This window comes from Micromys minutus, assembly GCF_963924665.1.
Source record: "Micromys minutus genome assembly, chromosome: 10".
NCBI lineage: Eukaryota > Metazoa > Chordata > Mammalia > Rodentia > Muridae > Micromys > Micromys minutus.
Window position 1 is genome coordinate 56,168,795 of NC_137979.1, and position 24,936 is coordinate 56,193,730.

Genomic DNA, 24,936 nt, shown 5'->3' on the forward strand with positions numbered 1-24,936 from the left:
AAGGAGTCATGGAGATCCAGTGTGCTCTTGCCCGACTCTGCACGCCTGCTTGCCTGCTTGTTAACAATTTACTCAACTATACAGTATTCTCATAACCAAGGAAGCCACGCTGGCGCAGATGAGAGAGCTTACTTGATTTCATTAGCCATACAAGCGTGTGTGTGTGTGTGTGTGTGTGTGTGTGTGTGTGTGTGTGTGTGTTCGCGCGCGCGCTTGCTTGCTTTCTTAACTGACAGTACTATTTTATATTCTGACCAATTCTACATGAAGGGTATGTAGCGTTTCTCTGCGTCTCCGCCGGTGTCCAGAGTTGCTATTGTTAGTAAGTTCTTTTAGAGTCTTTCTCTAGGGTAATAGATGACAATAGCTTTATGTGGAATATCTCTAATGGCGAATTATGTAGAAATATTTTAGATGCTCCTTTTCCATCCACATACTCTTCTCTGGGGAGGCGTCTGTGCATATCTTTTTTCCCCTACAACAAAATGTGGTTTACTTATGCGTCGATGAGACCATGTTCACGTTAGTGCCAAGCCTGCAGACTCCAGTCGGGAGCACAGGATCTCCTGGAGCTGCATCTACAGGTGATCGTGAGCCAGGTTTCTAGGATCCCTGCACCCCTAAGAGCACTTTCTTACCTGTCGAAGCCTCTCTCCAGCTCCTGCCCACATCTTATTAGAGGATTGTTTTTATTTTGAATTTAATTTTTTGTTAGCATTTCAAAGAAATGGGTCTCTCTGTGAAACTTTCATATACTTATATATGCATATATATGCATATGTATATCATTATATGTTGTTTTTTTCTTAACTACCCCCATTACCCTCGGTCTACACACACACACACACACACACACATACACACACACACACACACACACAAACACACATTTCAAAGTCACATTGGCCCCTGAAAGAGTCTTGTCTTGTTAGCTTTAGAATAACCTTGTCCTTGTTCGCAAAGACACGGCTGACATTTTCTTAGGAGTTAAGTTGAACCTAGACGTCAGCTGAGGCAGAGTTGATATCTCTCTTACACTGAGCTGCTAGTGCAGGGAGGCAATATATTTCTCTAGATATTTAGATCTTCTTTCCTCTGCTTCCTGTGTGTGTTGGGATGGATGGTATGCACCACCAGGCCCAGTAAGTTTGTTGATTTCCTTAAATACAATTTGTTTGATTGCTTTTCTGCTTTTGATGTTGTTGTTTTCCACCCTTTTAAAATTCGTTTTTTCTGAAGCTGTAGTCATTGTCTTTTGTTTTAAGATAGATTCTCACTTGTAACCCTGGTTTACCCGGAACTGGCTAAGTAGACTAGGTTGGCTTTAAACTTGCACAGATCCAACTGCCTCTACCCACATAGTGCTAGGATTAAAGATGTGCACTACCATGCCTAGCTCCTAAACCTATATTCTGATACTGAGTTTAGATCATGTATGTACACACACATACATATGTATATCCACACATATATGTATATATGCAATTATATACATGTATATTCTTATATCAACCACTCAGCTGTCTTATAATCCTTTTCTTCAAATTTTTCTTTTTTTACCCTTTTCTAACGTTTGTTAATTTTCTGTATTTTATGGATTCTGAAAGCATTCCTAGGTGTAAAGAAGAAAGATAGAACCCAAGGACCAAGTGGTGTCTAGTGTGTTTCTTCTGAGAGTTGAGCGTACTTTTAACATATGTTTTTGTTCCACTGCGTACGCTCGAGAACCTTATTTTGATGGACTTAAGCATTTCTGATTTCTCTCCAAACACAGAGCTTCTTTATTTTGTAAGTTTCTAGGCAGATCTGATATCAGATAGAGACAAGTACCATTTATATCCCTGCCCCCCACCTTCCTGCAGCGCTGGGGTAGAGCAGAGAGCTCAGAGTGCCTGCCATTCCTTAGCTCACCCTGTGTGGATTCATTGAGTCCTCATTTTTGAGCCACTGTCTTTGCCTCTGGTTTCTGAGTTGTCGCCTCCCTTGACTAGTAGTAACTCATTCAAATTAAGTTCTATGCTAATCATTAGCAGTTCCTTTGACCTTGACAAGTCACTTGCTGTGTGTATCAGGAAGTTGTTCTGATCCACTTAAGCGAAATGGTTCAAGGGTTGGGTGCTGCGTGAAAAGCCCTTTAGCACAGTTTCAGGTTTGAACTCCAAACTTCTCCAGTTGAATACCTTAGTTAAGGCAGGATGTCTTGTTGGTGGCAAGCTTAAGTTTCTTCTTCGAAAGATTAGGACCAAATGAGAAGCTCACTATTGAGATTAGAAACCCTCATCTGTGGTCCAGATCTTGGTCTATCATAATAGCTGCCCAGGGAAAGGTCACTGCAAATTATTTTTATTTTTATGGAGTAGCTTTTAGGCATACAAGCTGGCATATAAAGCTAGGGTACCAGAGGCTCAGCTATCTTCCTAGTTATGTGTGAGATTGGACCTAAAGGTTCTTGGTTAGTAAGTGAGAATCCTTGACCTTTATAGAGAGAATTCATCATAGTATAGCTCTGGGTTCTCATGTCCTTATCTGTGGATTGATGTTAAGGTGCTATATGATTGGACAGTGGAGAGGTAGGCGGGGAAAAGGTAGGAAAATGGAAGAGGGGCCGGAAAGAAAGGAGAAAAAAAATCAAGATGGAGCCGAGAAGGATGAGCTGGAACCAGATGGACTTAATTGGCATTAGGTAGATATGAATATTTTAAGGGATGCTATAGGTCTTTTATCTTGTATAGAAGGGCGGTTTGTATCTTTGTCCACTGGATGTAATCTTGTTGTGTAGAGGGTTTGTGGATTGAGAATTTAATATATAAAACAACCAAGAGTCATGTTTGTGCTGGGCAGTGGAGAGATGGAACACACCAGGGCAGTCGTATCCACCTGGGAAAGAAGCAATGGGGCTGGCAGAGTGAACATCCTTGGAAGGGAATCTCGTGGAGAATGTGTCTTGCAGACCGAGTGACCAAGTCTGTGTGCTCAGCTCCACAGGTTAAACCATCCTTTTAATATTTACTGCAACAATTATCCTATTGAAGACTCTTAAACCATTTCATGTCTTTTGACGTTGATTCTTCCCACTGAAGCGGAGACCTAGCACCTTGAGTATCACAGGTCAAGAAGTTTTATATAAATGATCTGGTCATGTTTCTGACCTAGGAGGGTACTTATTAAACATGCAAACAATGCATGAGACAGTGACCAGTGGGACTAGCAGGCGGTGTTTAATAAAATAAATGAATTGTACATGTAACAGTTACCAGTGAGCTGGTTCCTCATAAATAATTATCAGACTAGGCTATCACTGGTGTTACTGTGAACTACCTGTCTTAGGCAACCTTTGGAATACCTTTGGTCTTCCAGGGAAAGAATTTTCTACTAAATCTGGTTCTTTCCCCAGAGGAATAAAAATATTGAACAACTGACAAGAATTATCCACCCACAGTTTTAGCCTCCTGTGGCTCACTGTGGCCACCCCAGGCAAATTAATATTCAACCCCGGACAGGGGCAGCATAGTGTCAGCTAATCCAACCCAAGCTGTCAGGCTTCGCCCCATCCTTTGATGCTTTTGGCAGACCCGATGAACCCAGAGGCCTGAGGCTTGGGTGGATTAGTCATTTTTATTAGAAGCCTGAGAACTGGGAACCCATCCCTTGATTCAGTCTGATTTGCCTCATGGAGCAGGTCAAGCACTTTGTCTAGTTTTTTTTTTTTTTTTTTTTTTTTTAAACTTCTTCTCTTCCTTCCTCTTCGGTGAAGGCTGAGGATCTGGTGACGTGAGTTTCATGGTGACATGAATTTCATACCATGCCCTGTGATGTTGCTGTGAAGTATAAGCAGACGACAGAGTCAGGGCCAGCACACTTTTGGGGACAGCTAGAGAGTAAGTCTTCCGTGCTGCAGTGGGCCATCGTGGCATAAATTGTATTTTCTTTTTTGGTTATTCTTATAGAATATCGAGGAATCATTAAATTTATGATTTCATAGCTGGGCCTTAGGAGGTGGTAAGCAAGTCACAGTTTCAAATAGAAGATTTGATCTGGAAGAGATCCTATCCAGCCATATCACTGGTTGGCCAGAAAATGGAGGTATCACAAACATTTAGTGACCTTTCTTTTTCCTCCATAGCTTTACCATGAGAAGATGTCAAAGATTTTATTATTAGTCATGTATTTCAAGTTATATTTGTCTACCTTCTTAAGGGCTGTTAAACAGTGCAAAAAAAAAATTTGTAACAACTAAGGAAAAACAGCTTTGACTGTTTTGAGAATGCAAAATTAGGGGGTGGAGATGGTCCAGAGGTGTAAGTGCTTGCTTCTCTTGCAGAGGACCTGGATTTTGTTCCCAGCACACTTGTTGGGTGGCTCACAACCACCTGTAATTCTAGTCTCAGGGGTCTTGATGCCATCTACTGGTCTCCACAGGCACCTACAGTCACACACACACACACACACACACACACACACACACACACAACTTAAAAAAATACAAATAAACCTTTAAAAAGAATGAGAAATTAAGTTGTAGAAACTTGATTCTTCTGGAAGGCTTTTCTGAAGACGAATTGCCTGCTTGGAAACAGTACACGCGTGGGCATCCCAACATGTGCGTGACAATTTCAGTTGTCTTTTCTTCTTTCCCTGTCTGTCTCAGGCTTCAGGTTAACCTAGGAAAGCTTTCAGTGTTCTGCTAAGTGGAATGGATGTTTGAAGTCGGGGAGGGCTTGCCATGAAACTCTTAGATTGACAGCCACTTTTATATGTCTATGTGTATTTGGTTTCAGCAGAATAGATAAAACCATAATACACAAGGTTTGGAGAAAATGAGCATTCAGGTTGTCTTTCTGTTCCTATGTGATAAATACTCTTAGGGAAGAAAATGATTTATTTAGATTATGCCTCTAGGCTATGGTCCATTGATGAGGGAAGTCATCAAAGGATAAGAACTGAACCAGGAACTTGAAGGCAGAAATGATAGAGGAATTCTGCTCTGTGGCTCATCACAGCTCATGCTTAGCTTTTTTATATAACCCAGGTCTACATGAATAGGAATGGCGCCGCCCATGGTGGGCGGGACCCTCCTACGTTAATTAATACTGGAGACTGTTTTCCACAGGCATGCTCACAGGTCAATCGGATCCAAGCAATTCCCAAATCTATGCTTTCTATTCAGATGACAGTAGGCTTATCAAGCTCACAGTTCCATCTAACTAGGATGGCAAGTGATCCTTATTCTCTCCCTTTTGTCTTCTCTTCTTCCCATTTTCTTTTATTTTGTTCTGCAGACAGGTCTGGCATGAATGTGCATCCAAGGAGATGTGAATGGCCAGGCCGTTTGTTTGTTCTTTGCAAGGGTAGCGCCAACATTGCCTGTCTTCATCTGCTACTTGTTCTGTTTGTTTGGTCACGTGAAGCACGTGCATCTCGGCATCTCTTACTTTCCTTCTCAGTTCCCAGTGAGGTACCCAGCCAGAGCCAAACCCTGTTCTCTTCAGCTGATTTCTGTGAACCGAGAGCACAGATAATAAAACCTAATGCCCGGGAGGAGATCATGGAAACACAGAGTCAGCAAGCCTCTGGCTCCTGAGACAATCCTGGAATAGAATGTTCTCTATGTTCAGAAGAAATGTCACTGGACTTGGGCCTGTAGATACAAAAGTATGCTGAGATGCTAGTCAGGAGACCTGAATTCTTCATGGTCGGGAACAAGTCACTTGGCCTCCCTAGACCTTCTGGTTACCCAGCGAAGCAGGGAAGGGGGGTGGCATGGTATTTTGGAGTTCTTATTTTCTATGGATTTTGTAAGTTAACAAGACAACATTCCAGTTTAAAAAAAATGATGGAAACACATGGTAGAAATAATTGAACATGTTGGTTGGAAGAAAGGGTTTAAAAGGGCATCACCATAGGTGGCATTATTGTTTACATCAGGACTATTTACGCTTTTCCCACTCATGACCTGTCTTTGGTTAACACATGTTAAAATATAACCTCTGTATATAGGTTCTTAAGAGGAATGCATACCAGACATCTACGGAGAGTAAATCCTAAAGAACTTCATTTTAAAGTAATTCCTTGGCATTTGTATAACTTAGCCATTCATGAATGACTGGAGCCAATTTACATGTTTATGAAACAGATGAACTTGCTTGTTTTTACACAAGCCATTGCATAGTGGCTGAACATTTGATACTGCTGTATGTAGAGGGTCTCCAGGGTCTCTATCTCATAACGGCCAATACCGAGCTTGCCACTTATTGCTATAACTAGGGATTGCCAAACAGCAACAGTTTAATTAGGGCCATTTCAGACATTGTTGGAGATTCTGTCCTAATACCGAGTCAAAAATACACTTAGCAGTTGTTTTATGAAACTTAAGTCAGCAGGTCAAACAGCGTTGTTCAAAATTAAACGTTTCAGTAGAGTGCATACCGCTCGGATACTTAAACACCGAGGGATGTTAGTAGGGCCACATTAAGGCCTGGTTTCCCATCACGGAACCATTACGAGGCAGACAGGTTTGTGTGCCTAGTGGAATCACATCAGCAGTAATAGACAGCGGTCTGTGCATCCAAGGGCCTTCGGCAGTGCTCACTGACGTGTCATGGCATGTGGGAGCATGTGCTATGCAAAGGATGCATGTTGTGTGCTCAGAACTGAGGCTGCAGAGAGGCCACCCCTTGCAGCACAGGTGAGCGCCACTGGAAACCATTTCGCCACGGCTTTGATTTTGAATTGACTTTTGGTTGTTCAGACAGATTTTCCTGGTAACAGGTTCTTTTTTTTTTTTTTTTTTCTTTTCTTTTTTTTCATAACCACCACAGTTTTACAGCACATGGGACCAGAGGCCATGATTTATTTTTTAAAAATTTATTTATTTTATAAAATATTATAGCTCACAAAATTTGTTACATAATAATGCATGATGAATATACATTTTTTTTTCTTTTTTTTTTTTTTCCTAAGAGGCTTCCATATTTCTGTCTTCCTTCTTTTTGAGCTTCATAAGTTCTGTGAATTGTTTCTTGGGTATTCAGAGCTTTCTGCGGCTAGTATCCAGTTTTCAGAGAGTACACACCATGTGTGTTCTTTTGTGACTGGGTTACCTCACTCAGGATGATAGTCTCTAGTTCCATTCATTCCTAAGAATCTCATGAAGTCATTGTTTCTAATAGCTGAGTAGTACTCCATTGTGTAAGTGTACCACACTTTCTCTATCCATTCCTCTACTGAAGGACATCTGAGTTCTTTCCAGCTTCTGGCTATTATAAATAAGGCTGCTATGAACATGGTGGAGCATCTTTGGGGTATATGGCCAGAAGTGGAATAACTGGGTCTTCAGATAATACTATGCCCAATTTTCTGAGCAACTGCCAGACTGATTTCCAGAGTGTTTGTAGCAGTTTACAACCCCATGAACAGTGGAGAAGTGTTTCTCTTTCTCCACATCCTCGACAGCATCTGAGTGTTTGATCTTAGCCATTCTGACTGGTGTGAGGTGGAATCTCAGGGTTATTTTGATTTGCATTTCCCTGATGACTAGGGATGTTGAGCATTTCTTTAGGTGCTTCTCAGCCATTTGATTATTCCGCAGTTGAGAATTCTTTGTTTAGCTTTATACCCCATCTTTTAAATATGATTGTTTGATTCTCTGGAGTCTAACTCCCTGAGTTCTTTGTATATATTGGATATTAGACCTCTATAAGCCACGATTTCAAAAGCTGTGTTCTCTGTGACAGTCATAGCTCTTTGTTTATTGAACATTTACTGTAGGATTTTACTTGGAGTATCTCAATTAATACTCATTCCTATGCCACTAAGTATCCGTAGTACAATCCCATGTTAAAGAAAAGGTAGATACTTAGAGAGTTAATGTGAGTTAAACCCAAATCATATTATTCCGAGCCTCGAACTCTTCGAACCAATGCTGCTCTGTTTGACCTTGAACTTACACCAGTTTCCTTTGAGCAAATCTGTCCACCTCCCTATTTGGCAGGGACACAGTTAATCAAACATCTCACCTGTTTCTTTTATCCCATGTCTTCCTTAGGCCTCCTCGGGACTTAGACTCTAAGGCTTGCATTTCTATTGGAAACCAGGTGAGAAAAGTCACGTGGTACCGATTGGCCCCGTCGGTCACTTGGTATGCTCGCTTCCCTATTGGACATGGAAAAATCAGTTCCCTGTGGTGGAATGTCAGGGGACGGGCTAAAAAAGTGTATTGAGTTAAAGGGGAACTGACTCACGGAGCTTTCGTGATTTTGAATTGAGAATCACAGTCAAGCAATTGTGATTCCCCCAAGGAAGGCATCTGAGTGCACAAAATGTTTTTCTTGGGACGGTGTTTCACACAGCCACACAGGTCCAGTTGTTGTTAGCCAGTATAGATAGATATTCTAAAGAGCTGCAGTCTAGAGCGATTCAGAGGCACAGGTTGAAAGCCCAGTTGGGTGGCGTTGTGTCTGTTTCCGGGGACAAGCAGGTTGTCTGCCCTGGGATCCTGAATATTTCCTGGTGCTCCTGGCTCTGAGTGACACCTTAACATGTTCAAAGGACTTGTGGCTGAGCTATCCCACTAAGGACACCAGAAGGGACTGAGAGAGGGCAGCCTGTTTGGTGTCCTGTGTAGTACTCACTTTTCTCTGTGTCACTTCTTTCCCTTCCGGCAGAACTTTGAGGTGAAAGCAGATGACCTGGAGCCCATAGTGGAGCTGGGACGAGGTGCGTACGGGGTGGTGGAGAAGATGCGCCACGTGCCCAGCGGGCAGATCATGGCGGTGAAGGTACAGTTGACATTCTCCAAAATGTTTTATTGCTTCAGTGTACGTGCTTGTCCACCTCGACTGTGAACTGGCCCTTTTTGCAGGAGCAAAAGAACCCACCATAGAATAAAAAAAAAAAAAAAAGAAGTATTCTTTTCTTGTGGATCTAGAACTTTGAGGAAGGTGATCTGTTGGCATGAGACATATCTACTTTATATTTATTTTCAAAGTCTTCCTTTTTCTCACTTTTAGTTTAAAAAAATTGTGTGTGTGTGTGTGTGGGGGGGGGGGGACTACACCCATGGATACAGATACATTTGGAGGGCAGAAGAGGGCTTTATATCCCCTGGAGCTGGAATTAGAGGCAATTGTGAACCACTTGATTTGGGGTGCAGGAACTGAATTCTGGGTTTCTACAAGCCCAGCATATGCCCTTAACCCCTGAGACATCTCTCTGGTTTCTACTACTGTGTAACTAATTGCACTTAAAGTGATTGATAGTACTTTAATGCCAATCCAAATAAAATGTCCTTGATTATATTGAAGTACTGTTATTCTGTTGTTGTTTTTATAGAATCAGATTCTAAACAAAAGGTTCTTTAATGGCATATTGTGTTGGTTTAAAAGAACCATTCCTTGAAAAATCAAGAAGCAAAAAAATGAGAAAGAAAATTGTCTATATTTGTAGGGAAAAGAGGGTAAAATGTATCTGGTGTTGATTCTGTAGATTTTGAGCTATGGGCAGATGTTTGGAGTCAGCCTACATGGCTTAACTGAATTCTGTGTAGTCTAGGGGTGACCTTAGAATGTGGGAAGTTGTGTGTCCAAATGACAGCATTTTATGTTAGAGACACAAGCATCTGTGCCTTTTGTCATCCACATTCATCCCAGAATGAATTCCTGAGTCATACCTAAGGGTGACTATAGCTACAGTACCTCAACGGTCCCCAAGGTGGGGATTTTCACCTTTCTGCTCTTTTATTTTTCTTCTAAAGATTTATTTATCTTTATTTTATGTGTATGTATTTGTGTGTGCCTGACTGCATGGGTGTGCACCATGTGTGTGCAATACCTGCAGAAGCCAGAAGGGGGCATCAAATCCCCTCGAACTAGAGTTACAGATGGTTGTGAGCTGCCATGTGATTGCTGGGAATTGAACCTGGGTCCTCTGAAAGAGCAGCCTGTGCTTTTAACTGCTGAGCTCTCTCTCCAGCCCTGGCTGTTCTCTTTTTTTGAAACTGTTAGAACCCAGGTAAGCAGAGAATAATCAAGGATATCGTGTTTTGTGTTGAATAGACATAAACATTAAAGCAGGTTGCTTTTCTGGCTTTGAAATGCTCTCCTGTATCCTTGTCCATTCCCTGACCTACACTGCGATGTTTGCTTCTAAGGAGGGGCTGGTCAGGAAGTCAAATGGTTAGCTGTCTTTGTTATCTTTTCATTTGTTTGAACAGCTCATGTTTAGAGATGCCATGGGTAGGTTCCTGCTAACAGTGTGAGGTTTGATTCTGTGGTCAAGATGGGCCTTGGTGGTTCCCTGCTTTTTCAGGTGACTCTTCCTCAGAGTAGTAACCACATGTTGTTTGATATGTGTTTCCATTCAGAGGATACGGGCCACAGTTAATAGCCAGGAGCAGAAACGGTTATTGATGGATCTGGATGTTTCCATGAGGACAGTGGACTGTCCATTTACCGTGACCTTCTATGGTGCACTCTTCCGGGAGGTAAGCCATGCTTCAGGTCAGCGTCCAAGGAGAACAACAATGTAACAAACAGTCTCTGATCTCATAGCCCCACTACCCCTCCGGGTGGGCTGCTCTTTGGAAATCATCGTATTTGCTTTTCAATGGTTTCAAATCTTGAGGCGGAAACCTCCCCTCCCCCAAAGTTCAAATAAGAAATAGCCCTTTGGGGGAAATTATTGACTATTTCTTTTCTTTTTCCCACTTCTCTCCTCATTGACAATCCTTGGACTTACCGGGTCTCCAGGGTGACGTGTGGATCTGCATGGAGCTTATGGAAACGTCACTAGATAAATTCTACAAACAAGTTATTGATAAGGGCCAAACAATTCCAGAGGATATCTTAGGAAAGATAGCAGTGTCTGTGAGTATACCATGAACCCTCCCGAACTCGGGGAGAACGGGAGAAGTCCAGGCTTCGTGCCTGTGCCTTATAACTGCCATCTAACCCTGTCTGTTGGGGACTGTGTCAGTGGGAGGCTAAGCAAACGCTTTTCTTACCAGTCTCTGTGTAGTTCATGCAGCCATTGACCTGGTTTGGTAAACCATGCCAAACGCCTCTATCTTAGTTTTGTTTCTTTGGCTGTGATAAAGCAGCAGCAACACACACACACACACACACACACACACACACACAATCAAACCCCCAAAACCCAAAAACAGAACAAACACAAAACAACAAGACCCTGACAAAAGCAACCTAAGTTAGAAAGGGTTTCTTTAGCTCACAGTTCTAGACCAGCATTATAGAGACGTCAAGTTACAAGGGATTCAAAATAGCAAGTCATATTGCACCCATAGTTAAGGGTATAGAGCACTAACTTAATGCATGCATTTGCTTTCTATATTTTCATACAATCCAGAATCTTCTACCTAGAGAATGGCACCTATGGGTAGGGTTAAATCTCTTTTTAGACTCTCCTTTCAAAGGGATTGTGTCTTGTTGACAGTTAAAACATATAACTATGGCCCCCACACCTGTATTTATCTTTGACCTATCTGAATACATACTGATTTATTTTATACATGTGAGTACATTGTAGCTGTCCTCAGAGGGTATCGGATCCCATGACAGAATCAGATCCCATTCCAGAAGGTTGTGAGCCATCATGTGGTAGCTGGAAATTGAACTCGGGACCTCTGGAAGAACAGTCAGTGCTCTTAACCCGCTGATCCATTGCTCCAGCCCTAATGCTTTCTTAACAGTAAGGTCTAAAAAAAATTAGAAGACAAAACAACCTTAATGGCTGCCAAGGTTCAGGAAGGTGGAGGAAAAATGGAAAGAGAGCTGAAGGGGCTGCTTTAAGATACAGTTTTACAATTGTATCCCAAAGATACAATCCTCCTTGTAGAGACCTTAGATGTAACTTCCTGTTGATTTCATTTAGGGCCACTACTACTTGAGAAAAAAAAAAAGTCACTTATTCAGCAACCTTAAGCAGGGAACGTTAATTAAATTTAATACCCTTAGCATTTAGCTTCTTTCCAGTGATGGGTTCAATAAATCGACTCTGTTTCTCTTGCAGATTGTGAAAGCATTAGAACATTTACACAGTAAGCTCTCTGTTATCCATCGAGGTAAGCGTGTGAAAGGTTGTCTTGGCAATTGCTTTTGCTAAGTTCATTTCTATCTTCCCTGGTGTCTCCTTTCCTCTCCCACTCTTCCCTGGGTGTCTGGGGGGTAGGGGGTGGGGATGAGTTAGGCAGAAGAGCTAAAGGGGTTTCCTTTGGGATTGTGGGAAAATGCAAGTAGTTTGCGTTTTCTATTACTGTAACAAATCACTCGACACAATGAACTGATGAAGAGGGAAGTTTATTTTGGACCAGTCTGGGGTTTCCTAGCCTTGTTGCCCCTTGGCCAGTGATGAAGTGGCTGGCACAAGATGGTGGGACCATGTTGTAGAGGAAACTTGTTCATCTTACGGCCTGCAAGGAAACAGAGATGATGTGATAGGAATTTCACGATCCCCTTCAAAGGCAGTCTCCAGTGACCCAAAACATCCCTCCAAGCCCCACCTGTTAAAGGTTTCAGCCTCCCCCAGTAGGGCTAAGCTGAGGACTACGCCTGTATAGCACACGTGTTTTGAAGATGTTTAAGATTCAGGCTGTAAGCTGTGGTCATTCTTTACCTTGGCTGAGAATATAAGAACAAATGAGTTCTGTATTAAACCGAAAATGAATAGAGATGTATCAAGGAGAGCTGTGAAGAACATGAAGAACTTAAAGCACCCAAGAAAGCTCCAGCTTGTACTGGGCATCTCGCAGCAGGAGAGGGTTAGAAAAGCTTAGTCACGTGATAAGTCTCCAGCATAAAGCAGAGCCTTTCCAGGCTGCGGGGAGAAAAATGGGGAAAAAATGACTTTATCTTTCTCTCTTTTTAAAAATCTTTATTGCTTCCTCTTTCCTACCCTTCCTCTTCTCCTGTTATCCCTTAATTTTCATTTATTTTTATTTGTGTGAGTGCATGCATGTGTGTGTGTGTGTGTGCATGTGTGTATAAGTATGTGTTTATACCATTTTAATGCAGTTCCCACAGAGGCCAGAAGAGGGCGCTGGGAACTCCTGGAGCTAGAGCTACAGGCTGTTGTGAACTGGGGTCCTCTAGAGGAGTAGCTGGTTCTCCAGCTGCTGAGGCATCTCTGTAGCCTCTAAAGCCATCTTTAGTATAGATGCTTTTAATAACATCAAGAAGGCCTAAGAGTCATCCTAGGAATATCCTGTAAAAATTCTATGTAGGGATTCTCAATAACACGGTAACTAGAAAACCTTCAACCAAACGTTCCGGAAAAAAGGAAAGCACCCTAAACGGAAGTAGTGTCAATAAAAAGAGGAGCCTATCGGTGCTGGAAGTTTCTAGATGGGGGCAGCTTGCACTTTGTACATTTAATGTGTTTTTGAGGAATTAGTCGAGGCATTTATGGGTACCAAGGACTGTGCTTGGGGTCATTCTTAACCTGTGAACTTCGATGTGCTGTGAGATACCCTATACAGCATACCTGCATTTTTGAGCATTATTTGGTAACAGTAAAGCCAGGAAAAATTGGAGCATACAGTCTAAGCAGGAAGTGGGCTAGACATAAGAACAAGTGTGCAGATGTTCTGTAGGTGCAGAAGTCATTTGAACTTTTTTCTTCAAAATGTTGAATTTTTTTTTTAACTAGAGCATATACAAAGCTAGGGAAATAATGAAATGATATTTGGCATGTCATCCAGTTTAAGAGAAAAATAATAAGGGGGTATCGTAAAACATATTATTATCTTATTTTATTTTTATGAGACAGGGTTTCCTGTAGCCCAGGATGCTCTCAGACTTGCTCTGTAGCCAAAATCCTCCTGCCTCTGTCTCTAAAGTACTGGGATTGCAGGCCCATGTCATCATGTCCGGCTGAAGGACTAACTTTAGAATAAACCTGTTTTTTTTTTTTAAATTCGATGTCATTTGTGGACAGAGTCTCAGAGGGCACCCGTTAAGTGAACTTTCTAATTCTGTCACGGCTGGAGAGCAACAGTTCATCTCTTGGGTCATTTACGTTTTCCTAACCTGAGTGGTTCATTTCTCACCTTCAGTGACCTGCCCCTGTTTGAGCATTGCCTGGATTTATAACGTTTTACACTGTGGTGGCCTCTGAGAAATCTCTTAGAGAAGCTATAATCGAAACGGGTTGCTGTGTCTGCACTTGGTGTATTGTGTTACTCTCTTGACTTTCACACGAGGTATTCAGTAGAGCACGTGGTGTGTGTGTGTGTGTGTGTGTGTGTGTGTGTGTGTGTGTTGTACCCGAGTGTGGTTGCTTGAGTGTTACCTTTTCCTTGTAGAGGTCAAAGGACAACCTCAGTGTTGGTCCTTGCCTTATCCCTTATTTGAGACAGTACCGTGTTGATCATTGCTGTGTACATCATGTTAGCTGACCCCTAAGCAACTGGAGAGTGTCCTGTCTGTGTCTCCCTTCTCCATACAAAAATGCTGGGATTACGCATGCACGCACGCACGCACGCACAGAAACGACGCCGGGCTTTTTGCATTCGTGCAGAGTATTTGAACTCAGGTAACTACGCCTGGATGACAAATGCTTTTTATACCCGTTGAGCCGTCATCTCCCCAGCCCTCATAGATCACTGTGGTTTGGTAATAGGGTTTTTTTCCCTTCTTTCTCCACAAATGGAAGCAATGAAATAAGATAAGCAGAGAAAACAGGTTTTTCACAGTCCTGAAAGACACAGACAAAATGTGAAGAATTAAAACAAACAAACAAACAAACAAAAAACACAACTGGAGAGGAACAAGCTGCGTGCAACTGTGACTCAGGGTTAGTGGTGACATTGTATTAGGGGAACGTGGCAAAGACAGCCCATGGAGGCACGTGGAGAGTCTAGAGCCCTCTAGTGGTGAAGAAGTAACTCTTCATCCTTTCCTTCAGATGTCAAGCCTTCTAACGTGCTCATTAACGCTCTGGGCCAAGTGAAGATGTGCGACTTTGGAATCAGTGGTTATCTGGTCGACTCTGTTGCTAAGACGATCGATGCCGGTTGCAAGCCATACATGGCTGTAAGTACCCGGATGCAGCGTGCGTGCGAGTCTGAGAAATGCACCCATTTGCAAAACAAGGCAAGAGAATAAGGAATGCATGCCTGCGACAGAGCATTGGAATGAACCTCAGATTTGGGGGAAAAAAATCTGCCTCATGTCATTTTCTTGAAAGTCTTATGTCAGAGATCCATTATCACTTGCTCCGAAGGTTGTCGCCAACCTTTGAGGTTGCTGTAACAAAATACCATACACTGGACACCTTATAGTACACAGTATTTTTTTTTCTTTAAAAAATTATTATTATTATTATTAATTATTATTATTATTATTATTATTGTTCTGGGAAGTCCAAGATCAAGATATTGGAAGACTCGGGGTGTGGTGAGGACCTGCTTCTCTGCCGTATTTGAGACTCCTGTACGTTCTCAAGTGGCGGAGGGAGCAGGGAATCTCTCTAAACTTCTTTTATGAGGGCAGTAACCTTATTGATGAGGAATTGATCCCCAGTTCACAGCCATCTTAAAGAGATAAGATTTCCTTTTATGGTTACAGGCGGGATAAGGTTTGTTGGATAAGTTTTTCTCTTTTCCCCTGTTTGTTAAAAAGAATTTTTATTTATTTTATTTATCTGAGTACAGCGTAGCTGTCTTCAGACACACCAGAAGAGGGTATCAGATCCCATTATAGATGGTTGTGAGCCACCGTGTGGTTGCTGGGAGTTGAACTCAGGACCTCTGGAAGAGCAGCCAGTGCTCTAACCACTGAGCCATCTCTCCACCCCGCCTCCGCCCCCTCCCCGCCCCCAGACCCCCGTGATAAACGGTTTTAACGGGTTGTGCATTTTGGGATGACACAAAGACGCAAACCATAGTCCATCTAGTGCCCTTCGAAATTAACTCAAAAGGGCATGTTGTTTGAGAATGTCTCAAAGTGCTTCCGAGTCGCCATTCAGTTTTGCCAGCCAACTCACACCCGAGTATCGGCTTGATTGCTAAGGATGGACGACTGTGGGGCACTTAAGTTACCCACACAAGGTCGTTCTGGTCATCAGAGAACGCCCAGCCGGAGGAACACGTTTATCCTGGAAGGGACTTGTGTTTGGGATTGAAAACTTCTTGTTCACGTTTGAGTAAAATCCCCTGAGGTCTCTTAACGTCAGACGGTAGCTATGGGCTTCTGCCGGCTTTTTGGGAGTTTTGAGCTGTTCATATTTTTAGCCAGGAATCAGTCTAATGGATGGAGAAGCTTTTGAATGTGTACCCTTGTTCTTCTTAAGACAATTACAATTCGTTATGGGGGAACTGAATTCATTGCTGCCTCTGGGGGAAAAAATAGACCAATATAGTAGAGAAGAGCCCTGTGGAGATATTTCATAGTTTGCGATTAGCCAGTCTTTTGGCCCGGAGGCACCTTAGCAGAGTCAGATATTGGAGCTGCCTGGCGGGGCAGTTGTCTTTCCGTTCCTTATCTGTCTGTCTCCTTTCCAGCCCGAACGAATAAATCCGGAGCTCAACCAGAAGGGTTACAGTGTGAAGTCTGACATTTGGAGTCTGGGCATCACTATGGTAACCTATGATCATCATTGTGGGCTACGAGGTTCTGAGCGTAAACCTGGACGGGGTGGGCTTTGGGGAACCCAGACGGAAGCGCCCTTGGTACCCCACTTGGCACCTTTTCCTGTCTGAGGTGGCAGATCAGTTTCCAGGGCTGATTGTTTGCTGTCCTGGACAGTGAAACCCGTTCGGTGAGATCTGGCAGTCCAGATTTTCCTCTTTTTCTGCCTTTTACTCATCAGATGACCTTCGAAAACTCATGTATTCTCACTGATAGGGAAGGGATTAATAGAAATTTTGTAGTTTAACTTAAATGATTAGGACCAAGACAAGAAGCTTAAGTTACAAAACCAGGACAACCACAAAAAAAAAAAAAAAAAAAAAAAAAAAAAAAAAAAAAGCAACCCCCAACCCCAATAATGTGTGTGGGCTCTGACAAGCCAAACGCACTAGGCTGTGTATTTTATTTTTAATATTTTGAGACCACATCTCATGTAGAGACTCCTGGATTCATGGCTGGTATACAATCACTCTGGCAACCTGAACTCTGCACGGAACATTTTCCCAGTGCAGGTTTCGGATGTTGAAGTTAAATCTGTCCTCGGAACATGATAACGGACAGTGTAGTTTCCCCGGGAATGGTCCTACGGCCACACAACCAGTGCCTTATCTGTAACCTCTGTGACTGTACATTTTTAGTATGTCTCCGAGGACTGGAATTACGCACTGTGGTCCTGGCTGCTGCCCAGGACTAGCAGCTGATTATATCCAGTGAGTGATCCCATGTCCCTGCCCAGAAAACATGTGATTCTGTAACGGCAGAGTGGCTTTTACTCAAGTCCAAAAAAAGATCGAGTCATTGGGTCCCTGGGTAACTTTTTTTTTTCTTTTTTTTAAATTTTTCCATTTCACCAAGAGACCTGTAGGTGGCAGCAGAGGTACGGTGCTGCCTAAGTCGAAGAATTCCTGTTCTGGCCAGATATTTGAAAAACTGGTTGTTTCCTGTGTTGACCTTTAATGCTCTTGGCTGATAAGTTTTTATGAAATAGGTCCGGGTGTTATCAGGGGACTCATATAGTTAGGCAGGTTTAAATATCCATCACTGGTAGGACAATATTTAAAAAAGCAGCCAGCGTTAAGATCATGTGAGAACGGGTTATTAACTCCTTTCCCCCCCGAATTATACTTTAGCTTCATCTCTAGACCTCCTAAAAAGAAAAACAGATGCTTCCTAATGAGCGTCTATTAAATGGTTGCCCCCCCCCCCTTTTAGATCGAGCTGGCCATCCTTCGGTTTCCGTATGATTCTTGGGGAACGCCCTTCCAGCAGCTAAAACAGGTGGTGGAAGAGCCCTCTCCACAGCTCCCAGCGGACAAGTTCTCCGCGGACTTTGTTGACTTTACCTCACAGTGGTAAGAGAACCCCTGCACCCGCAGATCTAGGCCAAAGACGGCGAGTCGCTCTCATGACTCTGATCCGTGGAGTCTGATCCATCACATACGCTCATTCCAGAAGCATCCGTGAAGCATGCCCTCTGTGCTGCCGAACACAGTCCCTGCCTCTTCTCCCAGCTCCAAGGCGACTACGGGAACTCACTCAAGCCAATATTTTATTTGAAATCATTGGGATTGGCATGACCGGGGAGGGTGCTATGCCTAGGTCTTTGGAGGCTACAAATTCAGATGGGGTTATTTTCGTTTTGGAGGAAATAAATCCCGAGCTGAGGCCACGGGGAGGCATTTCCCTAACTAAGGTGAGTAAGCTAGGAGAGGTGTTCCCATCAGAAGCCTTGTACCGCTTTGCTTCCCCAAAGCAAGAAAGGCCCCTCCCAGACCTTGTGATGGGCAGTTTGTGAGTTTAACCTCCACCTTCCTCAATCTGGAGTCTCTGTGGTTTAGAACAGGTTGCCCTGTGGGCAGTCTCTGGGGCATTGTTTTGATCCTGTTAATTGATGTGCGAGGATCTAGCCTAATAGTAAAAGGGAATGTGCCATTCCCTGGGTTTGGCTCCCGGGCTGAACCGGGGAGAAACGGCGGTACATACTCGAAACACGCATGCGTTGTTTCTCTGTTCTTGACCGTGAATGTGGAGTGATAAGGTTTAAGTTCCCACTGCCTCGACTTCCTGCTGTGCTGGAGTGATAGCCTAGAATTGTGAGCTGAGACGAACCGGTTCCCTTTTAAGTCGTGGTCCATCAGGGAATTTTATTCCAGTAACAGCTGTAAGGAGTTTGATACCGATCACAGCTTAGGAACAAAGTTTGGCAAGGCGTACTGGAAGGCTAGGGTTGGCTGTAAAGATTCACCGGGACTGAGAAGTTTGTGGGCCATTCACGAATGTTTCCTGGATGCTTCCAAATCCGGCAGAACTTTGTCTTCTGCAGAACTTCTCTTCCATGTTGACTGTAGATGGCCTCGTCCGAGTGAGCATAGTAGGTTCTGCTGTGGGGTTGGAGGCAAATCCAAAGAGGGCTGGAGCACAGAGAGAGACGGGGGTAGGGGGGAGAGGGAGAGATAGTCTGAAAGATGACATAGCACCTTCCAGATGCTCCCATGATTTCTGTCTGCACGATCCCCATGATGGCTTAGATTAGTGATGGTAGCCGCAGCCGAAGATGCAGCCGGGAGGAGGATGTGGATGTCCGGGGCACAGCCGGAAGTGGGACCGAGTTAGTTTAGATGGCTATCCTGTGAGAGCAGATGGAACCCAAGCTGTTCCTAACCATTCTTGCCGCTGGGGATTGACCTGGACCTGGGAAGGCTCCCGAGGATACAGAAGCAACACACCTTTGGTCTCCTTGCTTCTTTGGAAGTGCTGTTCCAAATAGAGCTTTTACTGGGGACCATGATGAGACGAGGGCGATGCTCGGTTGCTAGAGGCCCCTTGGACCAGTTCTTGGTGCTCACTGAACTCGCGCCCCATCCCGGTGCTTCCCATTAGTGCTTTACAAGGCTACCATGGTGCCTTATTCTGAGTTTTCATTTTGGCTGAAATAACCAGAGAGAGCGGGCATCCCCGGCTCTAGGACAGCGTTGTTGGACGCCCTCCTCTCTTCGTTCTCCTGAAACGCCTCCTGTTTTCCTTGAGTGGTTTGTGTGTGGGCAAGGCGATGCGTCTGCCACTTTGAAACGGGGTCAGGATTTTGCTTTTTAGATCAAAAACCTGTTTTCATTTTGTTTCACTTTTTCCCACTTTTTATCCTCAAGTTTCTAAAGGTCACATAGGAAAAGCCATGAGTCACGGTGCGTGGTTGACTCCAAGAGTTCTCAGGAGAGGAACCTGTGTGTAAGGAAGTGTCTTCAAGTTTCCTCTCTTTGTTTATTTTTTTAATTTAGTTTTCTATATAAGCACACTGTAGCTATTGTCAGACACACCAGAAGAGGGCATCAGATCCCATTACAGATGGTTGTGATTCCCCCATGTGGTTGCTCGGAATTGAACTCAGGACCTCTGGAAGAGCAGCCAGTGCTCTTAACCACTCCAGCCTTCAAGCTTCCCTCTTTATATTGCTTTCCTCTCTGACCCCTTCTCCAAGGATTCTGGGTATTTCATGAAGCTTTGGGAAGAAGAAGGCAGGTGAGAATCATTCTACAACGCAGAGCGTTCTGGGTTCTCTTTCCTCACTCACTGGTCAGTCTCTGGCAGTTTCCCCAAGCTCTGACCCCTGAGCCTTACCATCAGTAAAGGCGTTTTTTTTTTTTTTTTTTTTTTTTTTTTTTTTAATCTCAAGTGTTCATGACCTTAGCAAACTTCCCAAGCATTAGCTCCGCAAGTGGTGAGAGCCGGGATTAGCTGTCAATTTTGTGAACCTGCCTTCAGCTGCTGAGCCTCCCTGAATGCTTCTCAGGTGCTCATTTGCTTTTCTGTATCAAACTTCTTTTTGCTCCCTCTCTTATTAAGCTTATTTTATTAAATTTTTTTTTGCAAAGAATCAAAACATTGAAACTGTTTACAAATATTTATAGAACTAATGTTGGGGCCGAGTTGAGTAGAGCAACTGCTCTGAGTGTTTGAGGCTCTGAGTTCTATCCCCAGTGTCCAATAAAATAAAATAAAATAAAAACCCAAGACCTTGAGAGATGAACGTGTTCTGGTGTGAATGTATGCGTATACGTGGGGAGAGCTGAGGTCCCCGAGTTATTGCTCTTTCCATAATGACCCTTGCTGTACCTAACCTCTCCCGTGACTTTCAGAATCCTCAGGGCTGTTCTCCTGGGAATGCCTTTTCTGGGTCTTTTTTCCTAAATTTTAGCCCCAGATACCATAGTTTAATTATGTAAATATTTCGGGCTATTGATAAGTCGTGGCCTTCCTTGTAACGGGGGAGGGGGGATAGATGCCTAGAAACCTAGGTATCTGTGTCACTTCATGTGCACACAACATAGCAAGTCGTTTCTTTTGTGGCATCCACTAAAAACATGTCAGGCTAGAATCCGTCAAAGGACATATTTTTTTTTTTTTAAGTTGCAAAAGCTTTTATGTATTTATGTATTTATTTATTTATTTATTTGGGTATGCATGTGTACCTGAGTGTAGGTTTATATACCATACATGTGTGCAGGAAGAAGAGGCTGTCAGATTCTTCAAAATTACGTTTACAGGCTGTTGAGCCCTATACCATGTGGGTGCTGGGAACCGAACCCAGGTCCTCTGTGAGAGCAGCCAGTGCTCTTAACCACTGAGCCATCTCTCTCTGGCCCCACAGGTCTCCTCAGAGTGTTCAGTATTGCTTGCTTTGGAATTACATTCTGAGGAATTGACCAGGTAAAGGAGGGATTTTCTTTATCACCGTGGAGACTGGGTAACAGCAGAAGAGAGCTAGTTTGGCAGTTCTCAGCATCCTTGTGTATCCTTGGTTGAACTTTAGGACAGCAGGATCATCTGTAGTTGCCTGGTTAGTAATGCTTTTGCCCACTATACCATAAACCACCACAGTGTTGGCTGTGATACTGAGAATTAACATAAAATTGGGTTGAAACTGAATTTTTGCAATGACACCCCTCCCCCCCCCCCCCGCGTGCCCACCTGCCACATACACACGCTTTTTAAATATTGTAAGTGCCTCAGACCTTTATAGATGTCTTAGTTAGGGTTTACCACCATGAGCAGACACCATGACCAAGGCAACTCTTACAAGGACAACATTTAATTGGGGCTGGACTACAGGTTCAGAGGTTCAGTCCATTATCATCAAGATGGGAGTGTGGCAGGGTTCAGGCAGGCATGGTGCAGAAGCTGAGAGTTCTGTATCTTCATTTGAAGGCTGCTAGGGGAAGAATAACTTTCAGGCAGCTAGGAAGAGGGTCTTAAGGCCCACGCCTACGATGACAGACTTCCTACCATAAGGCCACACCTACTCTAACAAGACCACACCTCCTAATAGTGCCACTCCCTGAGCCAGGCACACCACAGTAGATAAAATGTTATTTTTCATTTACATCACTGTATGAGTCTATTGCATGCTCTGGAACCAGTATCATTTCATTTGTGTTACGATCGACAGTTTAGATGGTGTGGCAGGAACCCTCTGACAAGGTGCTTAGCTCTGAAGGAAGCCTACTTTTTGTCCCCAGCTCTTACCAGTTTCTATTTCCCAATCATACAGCGGTCCCTCTGGTGCATTTTTCACGGAAAGACCTTTTCTCTTCAAGTGCTGTCCCAACTCAGTCAGGCTAGAGTCTTTCCTGGTGGCCCTAGATCTTTGTGTCAAGCAGAGAGAAGGGGCTGTGGATTTCCGACGTGGTACAATCTAGGGGTCATGGGTGGATTTGTTTTTGCTGTTGGTTAAAGAGTTAAAAAGCAGGGACAATCCGAAGTACGGAAGTCTCATGCACTGCACACCGCAGCACCAGCAGACAACAGACACGGAGAAAAAGACCTACTGCGAGGCAGAGGGCGTCTCGGGAGAGGCATCATCTTGGTGCCCAGCTAATTTGAGCCCAGAGTGCTAGGGCTGAGTGTTTCTCTTCCTCCTTTGCTTCAGTAGCATCAGAGCAAACAGCGTGTTGGATGAAGGATGGGAAGTGTGGGCACTTACCCCTCATGAGTGTCGAGATGAGAGCTACGCTGATCCGTTTGTTCCTTCTTCACAATTCATCGTTAATACACTCAGTACTTGGTTTTGTTGAGATGTTCTCACACACTTTGTTCTCAGTGTTTCCTTCCATAGTTCCCTTCTGCACTCTCCTACCCTGTTAGTCTGCTCCTCACAGGAGTTTTCCCTGCTTCCAAGTCACATTCCTTCCCTCCCTCCCTCCCTCCCTCTCTCCCTCCCTCCCTCCCTCTCTCCCTCCCTCCCTCCCTCCCTCCCTCCTTTCTTCCCTCCCTTCCCATGAGATGCTTCTTACCTCATGGTCCCTTTTTACATCATGACCCCCCAAACATGTGCCTACACACACCTACACACACACACACACATACACACACACACACACACACACACACACACACACACACACGCACACACACACACACACACACACACACGAAAGAACAAAACTGAATGAATCAGTTCTGCTTCTCTAAAGAACCCTGACTAATACAGTAGTGTGTGTGTGTGTGTGTGTGTGTGTGTGTGAATCTCCCTATTGATCAGTCAGGGTTCTTTACAGAAATAGAACTTGTAGGAATGAATATAAGTTTATATATATGCATAAACACACACACACACACACACACGAGAGAGAGAGAGAGAGAGAGAGAGAGAGAGAGAGAGAGAGACATTCTGGACCCTGAAGAAGTGGCTCTAATGCCAGAGAGGGAGTGCACTTGGCAGTGAGGTGAGAGCAAGCAGGCAAGGAGGGCCAGCTTCCGCCCTCCATGTCCTTCGTGCAGGCTGCTAGCAGAGGGTGTGGCCCTGACTACAGGTGGATCGTCCACCTCAGAAGATCTGGATTAAAGATACATCTTCTCACCTCAATCTGGATTACAAGTGGGTCTTTCCACTTTAAATGATCTAATTAAGAAAAAACAAAAAAGATTTTTGGATGTTTGTAGTAGAAAATCCTTACAGTTTAGTCTTGTAGAAGGTTTAATATGATTTTATTTGTAAAAATGGGACCTTAGCAGATAGATCATAAACACACACACACACACACACACACACATCTATATGGAACACAATATATAATATATATTTATTTATGTATATATATATAGTGCATGTGTTTGAATTTATATAGGTGTTCGTACACATATACTATGTATGGTTTTGTGGGTATATAGATGGTGTGTATACAGGGGGAAGGGAGCCTAGGTCATCCTCGGGCATTATTTCTTGGGCATGACCACCTCGTGTTTTGAGGAAGGGTCTTTTACTCAATTAGGCTGCCTGGCCATAAAGCCTAAGGATCTTTCTATCCCTACCTCCCCAGGGCAAGATCAGAAGTGTGTGCTGCTGCTCTTGGCTTTTTAATGTGGGTTTTTGGGATCAACCTTAGGTTTCATGGGATGAGCACTTTATGTACTGGATCCACCCAATAGTTTTCACTCTAACCTTTTCACATGTGTTGACACAGGAAAGTCACTAGAATAAGCCGCCTGCTGCTAAAATAGTTAGACTTATGTTTGCATTTCCTCTGGGCCGACTTTGGAGTCTCAGGGCCCAGCCGGCGAGCCTGTTGCCATACCCGAGTGTGTTGGAGGCCCGTGCAGATGTCAATACTGTCTGACTCAGAGTAGCTAAAATCAAACAGTCGATGAAGCACAGTCTGTTTGCTCAGAACAGGAAAGTTAAAAGGGGCGGTAGATATTTCTCTTTTGACAAATGTATGGCTTCGGAGGCACACCGTGTTTTTATTCTGTGGACACACCAAATAGCCCTTCTTGGAAATGATCGTTGGGAGGGGGAGCGCAAAGCTCCTGGTCAGCACGGCCTTCGAGCTGGCAACTCGCAAGACAGCTTGGGTCAGCTTGTAGTGCCAGCCGTGGTCAGGAGCCTGTGTTGTGGCATCTGGAAGGGGAGTTTGAGAAATTAGCTAATGGCACACTCAACAGTGACAAGCCATTTGAACAATTCAAAAGCCAGACTTCCATCCAAGAAGAAAGTGGTGTACCTTTGAACTCCAAGGTTGTTATTTTATATTGAGTTTCAAGCATTTCCTACTAAACATGGGATGTTTGCTTCCATTTGCTTCCACCCCAACTCTATCTTGGGTGTTTTACTATTCTAAGTGCCTCTTTTGAAGGGTTTTGATTTAAAAGACGGGGAGAATAGGCTGTATCCATGAACGAATAGTCTTACTTTGCTTTCTTTCTTTTCTTTCTCCCTCCCTCTCACCCTCCCTCCTCACCTTCTCCCTCTCCACCTTCCTTTCTCCTCCACTTCTCCCTTCCCTTCCTCTCTCCCTCTGTCTCT

General features: G+C 43.7%; 1 protein-coding gene across 2 annotated transcripts in view; it reads left to right on the top strand.

Moving 5' to 3' along the window:
* The window catches only part of MAP2K6 (mitogen-activated protein kinase kinase 6), a 113,807-nt gene that overhangs the window by 78,187 nt on the left and 10,684 nt on the right, over window positions 1–24,936 (top strand). For both annotated transcript variants that reach the window (XM_080923780.1, XM_080923781.1), the window contains 8 exons: window positions 8,045–8,093; window positions 8,664–8,777; window positions 10,361–10,480; window positions 10,746–10,862; window positions 12,025–12,076; window positions 14,917–15,044; window positions 16,514–16,591; window positions 17,853–17,992. In XM_080923780.1, coding sequence (XP_080779906.1) covers window positions 8,045–8,093; window positions 8,664–8,777; window positions 10,361–10,480; window positions 10,746–10,862; window positions 12,025–12,076; window positions 14,917–15,044; window positions 16,514–16,591; window positions 17,853–17,992 — 798 coding nt within the window. The remainder of the gene's footprint in view (window positions 1–8,044; window positions 8,094–8,663; window positions 8,778–10,360; window positions 10,481–10,745; window positions 10,863–12,024; window positions 12,077–14,916; window positions 15,045–16,513; window positions 16,592–17,852; window positions 17,993–24,936) is intronic.